Source organism: Vespula pensylvanica, chromosome 1, assembly GCF_014466175.1.
Source record: "Vespula pensylvanica isolate Volc-1 chromosome 1, ASM1446617v1, whole genome shotgun sequence".
In the NCBI taxonomy this organism is placed as follows: domain Eukaryota; kingdom Metazoa; phylum Arthropoda; class Insecta; order Hymenoptera; family Vespidae; genus Vespula; species Vespula pensylvanica.
Genome location: NC_057685.1, coordinates 7,067,457 through 7,078,141, shown reverse-complemented (window position 1 = coordinate 7,078,141; position 10,685 = coordinate 7,067,457). Strand labels below are relative to the sequence as shown.

Here is a 10,685-nt window from a genome sequence, read left to right as displayed (position 1 = left end):
AAAAAAAAGAAAAAACAAAAAAGTAGTTGCAAAAGTTCATTATCCTTAGGATTAGATTGTTTCTTAAAACTTTATCGAAGGGATGCCTTCAAATTTGTAATTTGTAATTTGTTAACCCGAGAGAGAAAGAGAGAGAGGGAGGAACTCTTTGGCCTCTGACGTTGCTAATATTGATACTGCTGCTTAGATTCGATCGATGACCCTCGGGAATGAAAAAGAGAGAGAGAGAGAGAGAGAGAGAGAGAGAGAGAGAGAGAGAGAGAGAGAGAGAGAGAGAGAGAGAGAGAGAGAGGAGAAAGTTATAAAGTCGAAGAGCAACGCTAATTCGTGCGTCCACGTGTACAAGTGTGGGTGGAAAGCGCTGATGGCGAGATGGTAGCTCTTATCCCATGTATAATAGATTGCTTGCGGCGGCCGAGATTAATACAGTAATTAATAATATACGGTGACCAGGGCACCATAAGAAGCAGCCATTGTTGCTCACCGGACAGCGCAAAAAGCATCGGCTTGGAGGCCGTCGCCTCTCAGGAGCGTTACGTCATGTTCAGACAGTTTTCCAAGGGTTGTTGGAGAAAGGGAAGAAGGGGGTGAAGGTAGGTAGGAAGGAAGGAAGGAAGGAAGGAAGGAAGGAAAGAGGTTCGGCTATAGGAGTACCGTATCAACGTTGGTAGTCACCCTGCGAGTCGACCCCAAATGAATTCGAATGTCCGTCCACCACCCCCATAGCCTTCTAATTACCGACGTGAGCACCGATATCGAAAGGACCGTGAAACGTGCCATGACACCGAGCCACCGATGAGGATTATCATCGCAAAAAACCCGTGTCAGTTTCGTCGTACAGATTTCGATCAATGAAAATCGATGGATTCGAACATGTCTTATTTCTATTAATCCGTTTTATTTAACCCATTTGCGATACGAGTTATTCTCGCCGTTTTTCGTTTCAATCGGTTCGTACTGATCGCTAGTTGACCATTTTCGTTTAGTAATATCACGTTATTTTATCATATTTTATCGACTTAATTAAGACAACTACAACATATTTATATAGATGTATATTTGTATGAAGTATTTTTACAATTCGTGTAAGTAACTCGTACATTAGGACTCGCTGTAAAAGGATTTCGAGTCGACAGTAACGATGTACGATCGCGAAGAGGTTAATATTGAAGATATTTAGTGAAACCTATTTAGGTACTTATCTTTACCGTTGAAAGACATCATCAGTCCACATTCGACTTTACGATATACCGAGAGACCATAAACGATCTCCAAAGAGTCACTTCGAACTAGACGAACCTCCAGACTGAGGTTTATTGACGAACGATACACAATGGAGAGTCCACCGGTTGCTCGCTCTAAGCAACCATGTATTTCCCTAAAGTGCCATCGGAGAGCAGTCAAACCATAAACGGTAGTCGAAACGAAGCAAAAACTTGGCTGGAGATCGAACGGAGAAGTTTCGCGGGTTCGAGGAAGGGTCGATTCCTAAGGATTTTATCCTCTCGCTCAAGGAAAAGCCGCTCAACAAGAATCCTGGCTCGTGCCGAATGGAATCGAAGCTTAATAGTGAACGACCAAACTTCTGCTACAACTTCGATCCGATCTCGATTTGAACGAATCTAGTTTAGAAGAAAAAGAAGAAGAAGAAGAAGAAGAAGAGAAATAGGACGTCTGGGGAGAAGTTCTTGTCGATAGAATATCGTTCTGAGAAAGATGTCCACGAAACCTTAGTAGAGAGTAAGATGATATCTCGAGATTAGAAATATGATAAAATCGTACGATTTGAAATGGATCTTCGCAACAGGATGTAATTTTAACGTCATGCATACTTACATCAGATGTCTATTCTATTCTAATTTTTCTTTTTACATTTTATTTCGTATTACTATAACAAAATCTATGTTAACTTCCTATCAAACATTTTCTTTCTTTCCTTTTTTATTATCATCATAAATTAAGTATCTGTATCTTCGTAAGAACACTGTATAATTTTATTATAAACACGAAAAAAGAAATTGGATTATAGAGAAATTAAACTACTGAAGTATCCGAAAATTTATTCTATAAAAGAAGAAGAAAAGAAAAAAAAAGAAAAAAAGAAAAAAATTGAATAGAGTATCCATTAAAAATTGAAAGATAGATCGAAGATTCAAACTTGAGTTCAAAGAGTATGCATTATTTGATCAAAAATGTGACAAGAATAATAAGGGAAAGAAGAGGGTGAGAAAAAAGAAAAGAAAAGAATCAAACCTATGCTTACAATTTTCATATCCTAGACTGATTATATCCGACAAATCAAGAGGACACTCGGTTACTGTAGAAGTTAAGAAGCCAAGATCCCATATTGGGAATTACTCTGGCACGGAAGCGTGAAAGACCGGACTTATATTAGGGTAGAAACGAAAAGAGGAGCGGCGCATCGTGGACGGTAAAAATTGGCGAAACAGAAGAAAAAAAAAAACGAACGATCGTCACGGTTAGACGAAAAGCAAGAATGGTCGTTGGCGAACGCCTCGGAGCACGAAACGCGATCCGAAGGGGTCTGTCGCGTCATCCGGCGAGGTGATTAATGTGATGCTGAGGAAAGAAGAAAAAAAAAAGGAAGAAAAAAAAAAAGGGAAAAGGAAAAAGAAAGGCCGATGCTTAGAAATTGAGAAAGTCGTAAAAGTAATGACGCGCGTGCCACTTGAAATTCTTCGAACATTGTATTCGACAGATAAAAACATTTTTTTCTTCTTCTTTTTTTATTATCTTCGAACAATAGTATATTATCTTTAAAAATTACTGATTACTTACAATCCGATCATTTAATCAGTTAATTGTTTGGATCTATTTTAAACATTCGTATCCACCTGGCATAACAAAAATTAAAAGATTACGAACATTGAGTATATATGTGCGGCTACTCTAAAATTGAATGAAATTGTAATGAAATGGTAGTTGGTCTTTTTATTTATCTTTCTTTTTTTTTTTTTTGAAAATCATACAAATTAAAGACGATATCGCTATCTTTGGGAATTGTTTTTCTTTATAAAAAAAAAAGAAAAAAAAAAAAAAGTGAGAAAGAAAGAAATAAAAAGAAAGAACTATGAGAAGAATCATGATCATTCAGATATGATTTAGCTAATTTACAGAAATTTTGCAAAGTCTTCGATCAAAATCGAATGCACGTTAAGAAAAGAAAAAGATGTGGCAGACAGGTGATATTATATTAAAAAGATCGTATGACTTTCATTCATAACTCTGGAGCGAACACGTGAATAAAAGATTGATGCTTTTCCTTGTAGATACAGTTAACGTAAGAAAGAAAAATATCGCTGATCCTTTCCCAAATTTTTCTGTCATATTTATTTCTAAAAATAAATAGTAAACGTGATTTTACAATGACCACTATTTATTAGGTCAGTAAAAGTTTTAACATTTTTAATTAATATATAAAATAAATAATCATTATTTAATATTATATAAGTAATCAGTATTACGTCGATTAATACGAAAACTGTCGGCATTTCAATTAAAATATTTATAAATATAAAAATGTATAACTATTTTAAATAATTAATCAGTATTTGGAATAAACTCATTCCCAATTCTAAGACTTAATTACTTATACCACGTACTAATATTTATATTACGTACTAATTACTTATATCACGTACTAATAATTTTTTACGAATATTGATCAAAATACTCATATGTATCGATCATTTATCTTACGAAATATTTACCATTGATTAATAAAAATACTAATCAAATAAATAAAAGCGTTTCACGAGTAATAATTTTAAATGATATCTTTCAAGGATAGATATCACAAATATCGAGTTAATTCATTTAAATTATTTTTCTTAATCGTAGATAACGATAAAAAATTACAGAAAAAGAGGAAGGAATGGTTGAAGTAAAAACAGACATCGGTTCGTTTGACAGAGAAACTTGAAAGTTACTTAAGGATAACGTAAGCTTCGCGTTTTCGTCGAAGAAAGGAAGGAGAGATCACCGCGTGGTAATAATGATTTCGCTAACGAACGTCTTCGAGTGCCACAACAAAGTCGAAAGGTAATCCTCTTAGATGGCAACGAAGTCGAAACCTTACGTATACACGTGTAATCGGAGCTTAATGCGGTATTACGCGTGTCGCTTCTGGAATCTGCAAACGGAATCTGCAGAAAACACCTTCCAAGATGACGGGGTAAAAAACGTGGAGAGAGGAGAAAAACAAAGAAGAGAAAAAACAGACTTAGAAAAACAATTTTTGATGCGAAGAACGCAACGAGATACAAGATCGATCTACGTAATTTCTAATTAGGCTGTTGTGTCAGTGCTTTGAACTTTTAAGTATCGTCGAGTGTAACTCAACCTTCCTTATTGTGAGTTTCTGATTCATTTTCTTGTCTTTTCTTTTTCTTTTTTACTACAAAACTGTTGAATTTTTCGTCAGAATAAATTGTCCGAAGCAACTATGCGTGCGATATTTTTAAGAAACAAATCTTTACAGAGAACGAAAGAAAAAAGAAAAAGAAAGAGAAAGAATATAATTTTTCAGGGAGAAAAAATAAATAAAATGTATATCCTCGCTAGGAACCAATGAGCGGAGTCAAACCATCAAAGTTTTTTGTTTTACTCAGGCACGTGACACTTTGAGGAAAGCCGTCGAAAAGAGAGTAGATAGAGCCTAAGCGAGCTTTATCCTTGTTTTATCTTGTTTTCCAAACCCCCCTATTCCACACTGGAGAGTCCGCAGGACCGAGCATCGGTCATCTAGGCGCTCCATTTAATCCTGGAGGAAAAGGATCCCTCGTTGAGCACGGACAAGTGGGGATCTCCTGCAGGATAAGAGAAGAGAAGGACCAAGAAGAAGGTAGGATGGGGAGAGTAGCGTTGAGCGTTCGTGTGCCACGGTTAGGACTCGACGCTAATTCGACCCAACGAAATATCTCCTGCTCGATTTTCTTCCTTTCTCTTGCGATTACCTACTCGAAATTACTTTTTCGCCCTATGAGAAGGAAAACGATCTACGTGTATTTCTCCTATCGCGACTTAAGCACCAACAAAGATATTCCTTCGAAAATGAAAAATTAATATTCACGATTTCCCATTATCGACGATTCGTTTAACGTTTAACGTCGTTTCGAGTTATGAAAACCAATCGGAATATATCAGAAGAAAATAACGATAGCGTACTATAGAAGGAAACTACGAACACAATTTGTATAAAGGCGTGTTCATTGCTACATAGGATGCATATATTAAGACGTGTCCAGCGCACTTGTCGCAGAAAAGGGAGAGAGAACTAACAAATGTCTCTCCTGAAGCGTTTGACCCCTGCTAAGACCCCAACCCTCTCTCAGGAATCTAAATCTCGACTCGAAAACGTATTCCCTTTCCTCCCTACCCTTATTCCCCACCACCATCACCACCACCACCACCAACCACCACCACCAACCACCACCACCACCACCACAGCGTAACGTCCAACTGAAGGAGTGCAACTGAAGCGACCACATTCTCCCTTGTAGGAAACTAATCAGCAAATTCGTGTTCTAAATCTAAATCGCCGTCCGAATATTAATTCGAGACCGACCACCTCTATCTATCTCTATCTCTATCTCTATCTCGAGCTCTAGTTATATCCCTATCTCTTTTTCTCTTCCGCAGTTTCTATCTCTCTGCGTGTCCGTTGGTTCTCCTGGTTTTGCGATACAGACACAGTACCGTAGCTACGGACACGCCTGATTTGTAGCACAGCCTGGCGCCTAAGCGATATTTACGAGCGTCGTTCGGAGAATCGAAACACCGTACGCAACGGCGCAAAGTTTTCAGAATCGCTTTTAATTGCATATAAAGAGTGACTTCGAGGAAAACGTTTCGTAAATGCGTTCCAACCTGTCTCGAGTGCTTAAGCGTTTCAGAATTAATCGTTGACAATGTAAATTCAAATATAAATCTTTTTTTCTTTCTCCCTCTAAAACTATGTGTAATATATTCTTAAACGATAAGTAATCGATATCCTTTAGCCAATTGACGAAATTGTTTACGTTGCTGTGGTGAGAGTGACGCCGTTTGGCGTCGTCAACTATGCCAAATGAATAAAGGAAAAAGATATAAAAATATATAAACCGTATCTAAACGAAAAGATATGCGTTTCTAGAGATAGAGCGAACGTGTTAAACAGATTAAACGCTCGTGATCGAAAGTATAGTTACGCTTTAAGTTTGTATAATCATCGACAAATGAAAAAGAGAAAAAAAAACGTACGATAATAATAAAACGACGCGTTAGAAAAGAGAATTATCTATCTCGAAAATGCGTGTATTTTTAAGAGCAAATGTTAGATGCCGATAATCGTAATATCCTGTAACGATTCTATTTCAAAGGACTCATGGCATAGTACGTTCCGGATCAACGTTTCTCGTTAAGTCGTCGATCGTCTTTTGCCACTAGACCATTAACCGAGTGTGTTCTCCTATGAGAAACATTTCTTTCTGCCTTGGTACTATTCCGACGGCATCGTCATCAAGAAAACGAAAGATAGAAAGAGAAAGAGAGATAGAAAGAGCAGCCAACATCGGTTAGGGTGGTATTCAATCGCGTCACCTCCGGTTCTCCTTCCGTGCTCGACGAGTTGGCAGGAGCTGCTGAGCTGCTGCTTAGACGAGGGCACCGCAGACTGTCGGGTGATTGATACGAGGTTGGACGGTGCCTAATGTGCCCTCGTGTACGAGAAAGACGCCAGAAAAGAGGGAGAAAAGAAAGAGAAGATGGGGGAGGGAGAAAGAGAGAGAGAGAGAGAAAGATAGAGAAAGAGAGAGAGAGAGAGAGAGTGTAAGAGAAAGAAAGAGATGGAGAGAAACGACCACCCTCCAAGGCTTTAAGAGTGGAACGATCGTCCGGCCGAAGCTCGTTAGTCAGGGCCGTATCAGTCACCGAAAGCAACCACCGATTTTTTGTCCTCCTTCCACGTACCTCCTCCCTTTTCTCTATCTATCTCTACCTTTCTTTCTCTTTTCCTCTCTCTCTCTCTCTCTCTCTCTCTCTCTCTCTCTCTCTCTCTCTCTCTCGTTTTACCGCTTTCACCCACCAAATTCGAGAGCACGAACCGTACCCTTAAAATAAGCTAAATTGTCTGTTTGTTCTGGACTCGTCGTACTTCCTCTAACACGTTGAAAGAGAGAAAAAGAAATAGAGAGATAAAGAGAGAGAATGAGAAAGAGAGAGATAAAGAGAGTAATTTAAAGGACAAGGTCCAGAGAATTTTCGTGGGATCGTAAAGAGATGGAAATTCTTACGAGCCAAAGGAAAAAAGGAGAATTGAAAGTTTTAATCTAACAAGAAGACATCTCCATTCTCCATTCACTAACTCGATCGAGTTGTCGAAAAAGGTTTCGAGATAAGCTGACGAAATCAAAGAACTGGCCACGCGAAACAACGCTTCTGCGTGGTGGTTCCGTTCACGTTTGCAATTCAAATTATTGTCGGCCGTCAAGAACGCCGGGCGGTACCTGCCTGCCTGCCTGCCTGCCTGTTTGCTTGCTTGCCTGCTTGCCGGACGGCGAGGAACTGTTCGAAAACGTGCCTTGACAAATGTCGATGAAAAAAAGGAAAGCAGTAAGAGAGGGTAGTCCATGAACGATAGACGGACAAGACAATGGGATGTTTAGAGATCTTCGTGTTACGTGCCGCCAACCCAAACCGAGTAGCTACCTCGTGAAACCACAGGGATGTCCTTCTCTTCCATCTCCTCATCCTTTTACTCTTTCACCTCTCCTTCCTCTTCCTAAAGCCAATTTGCCTGCCAGACGGACGACAAAGTACATCGCACGCCACTCTGTGCCTACCCTACCCCTCTTTTTTCTCTACTCTCACTTAACCCACGTATCCTTTTTTCCCTCTTTCTTTTTTTCCCCTTTCGTTATATTTTCTCCTTTTCGTTTGTTTTTGTTCGCTTTTTAATCTTTACAACTTTTAACGCTCGTTTCTTTTCTTTTCTTTTCTTTTCTTTTTTCTTTTCCTTTTTCTTCTTTTTTTATTTATTTGTTCTTCTTACCTACTTCGTTCCTATTATCTTTTTTTTAATTTCTTGGTGTATTAATTCAGATTATTTTTCATATATATATATATATATGTGTGTGTGTGTGTGTGTGTGTGCGTGTTCGTGCGTATAATGACGTGACTCGGCGTTGTATATTTTTGCGTTGGATTATCACTTTTATTTATTTGTTCAATATTTTCATTAATTAACGAAAAGTTTTAATAATCAATCAATACATATGAATATACTGACTATTAATAATTATATGACGAGTGAACCTCGTCGAATTTGATGTCAAGGAATTAATTCTTTACAACCTATAACGCTCATTTTATTATTTCTTTATTTTTCTAACTTCTTTCGTTTAGATTATTTTTCTTTAACTCATCGACGTATAATTTCATTCAAAATATTGCCCATATTGATGTTATTACTATTAGAAATATCTCGCGACGAGCTTAACTGGTCATTGTATATTTTGACATTAGAGATTAAGCCACGACGAGTCACGAGTCATGCTTATCATCTTAGATCAAAGAATTCTAATCTTTCCTATTCTCAACATTCTTTTTATTCTTCCTACTTTGCTTTTTTTTCTCCTCCATTGTCGCCTATAATTACAGATACGAGAAAATTGCCTTCTAATCCGAACAAAAAAAAAAAGTATTCCATTCTGATAACGTGCCGATGTATCAATTAAGCGGCAAAATGGATCGAAGGCAAAGACCGATTGCTCGATTAACGACTTTCTCTCTCTCTCTCTCTCTCTCACTCACTTACTATCTCTCTATCTATATATCTATATATCTATCTATCTCTCTTTATTCCGCTACAGGACCATTCGATCTTATCGGCAATTCATTTTCGTACAATTCGACTGGGGTCATTATGTAAACGATCGTCCCTCGTCGGATCGTTACCAATGTTCTCCCTCTCCCTCTCTCTCTCTCTCTCTCTCTCTCTCTCTCTCTCTCTCTCTCTTCTTTCTGTCACCCCATATTGCTTCTCGGACAAGCACAGTGTATAGGAAACGCAGGAGTATAAGCGAGTAGCTATAAACGGTTTCCTTCTAACTGACTCCTCTTCTTTCTCTCTCACTTTCATTCACTCTCGAAGCTTAAGCCAAGGAATAATGCCAAAAGACATTAGCAGTTGATTTACATAAATCTCCCTTCTCCCTTCGACTTCCCTAACAGATCCTAGAGAGTGTCTTTCATTATAATTAAGAAGTATCCTGAAAATTAACCGACAGAAAAAGCGCCACTTGCAAAAGCAACCGACCAATAATGACACGATGAGGAGGGAAAGAGATTTAAATGGGGTGGCGAGTCTCTTAAAATTCCTTTTTCCCCTTCTCTCTACCTCCCTAACTCACCCCTCTCTCTCTCTCTCTCTCTCTCTCTCTCTCTCTCTCTATCTATCTATCTATCTATCTATCTATCTATCTATCTATTTATCTATCTATCTATCTATCTATCTATCTATCTATCTATCTATCTATCAATCGATCAAAAAATGTTCTCAAAGTTTCTTTCAAAGTAACAATCATACATTTGTTAAAACTTTCTTTACTCACCTGGTTGAGTCTTAAAATCCGAACCTATCTTTTGGATCGTAATAACGTGGTCGGCTTCGTAGAACTGTGTTAATTTCGACCATTCCTCGGCAGTAACCACACTGTATCTGAAACACGAGTTGTCAATAAATTAATTGATATAGATACGATAATTTACGTTCAAGTAAAAGTTATAAATAAATGGAAATGAAAATTCGTAGGGAAGAACAGGGTGGAAAAAAGAAAAAAGGTAAAACGCGAATAAGAAAGATTAGGTCGTCGATTAAAGTGGAAACAACGAGGATCGAAGGTAAAGTGCAACGACTCCGAAGGCAGACTCGGCAAGGTAGAATTCGCGATTTCCAAAGAGCGAGGCTGAATCCGTGATGGTTTTTGCGTCGTCTCCCTTAATTATACCGCAAATTAGAAATTTCTTGCGGGTCCGCAGCTCCGCGCTTTTTGTCCTACAATTGTGCAGCCGATCCTGGCGCGGTTTCTGAGGCTCGCATCGCCTAGGAATTTCAGAATGCCAAGAGATCAATAATATTCTCTGTAAACAGGTCTAAGGTATACATAGTCGCTTCGCTACCATTTCGAAATTTGCTTTCTTCAATTATACGAGAATTCGTGGAAATTCGAAATTCGTCTGTTTGATTGTGAACACGTATAACTCGAGATATTTATGTCTACGAAAATAACGACCTAAGTGTATCATAATTCTCCAAATGTCAAGAAAGTTACTCTAACGTTAGTTAAGAGAGAGAGAGAGAGAGAGAGAGAGAGAGAGAGAGAGAGAGAGAGAGAGAGAGAGAGAGAGAGAGAGAGAGAGAGAGAGAGAGAGAGAAGAGAAAAAAGAGAAAGAGAGAGAGAGAGACGAGGATGACTCTCACGAGCGATAATTAGTTGCGTGACATTAATTTCGATTCAGCGCAATATGCTGCGCTGCCTCATTTGAATTTTCAGAGGACAAAAACGCGTGGACGAGCTTGTCGTCTCTCCTGTGTATTTGCCTAACGCCCGAATAATAGTCGCTGTACGGAGAAAGAGGACGAGAGAGAGAGAGAGAGAGAGAGAGAGAGAGAGAGAGAGAGAGAG

At 38.5% G+C, this 10,685-nt stretch overlaps 1 protein-coding gene across 4 annotated transcripts in view; it reads right to left on the bottom strand.

Moving 5' to 3' along the window:
* Positions 1-10,685, bottom strand: part of LOC122633780 (ubiquitin carboxyl-terminal hydrolase 48-like) — a 58,921-nt gene that overhangs the window by 29,372 nt on the left and 18,864 nt on the right. For all 4 annotated transcript variants that reach the window (XM_043822411.1, XM_043822330.1, XM_043822162.1 and 1 more), the window contains exon 13: positions 9,612-9,718. In XM_043822411.1, coding sequence (XP_043678346.1) covers positions 9,612-9,718 — 107 coding nt within the window. The remainder of the gene's footprint in view (positions 1-9,611; positions 9,719-10,685) is intronic.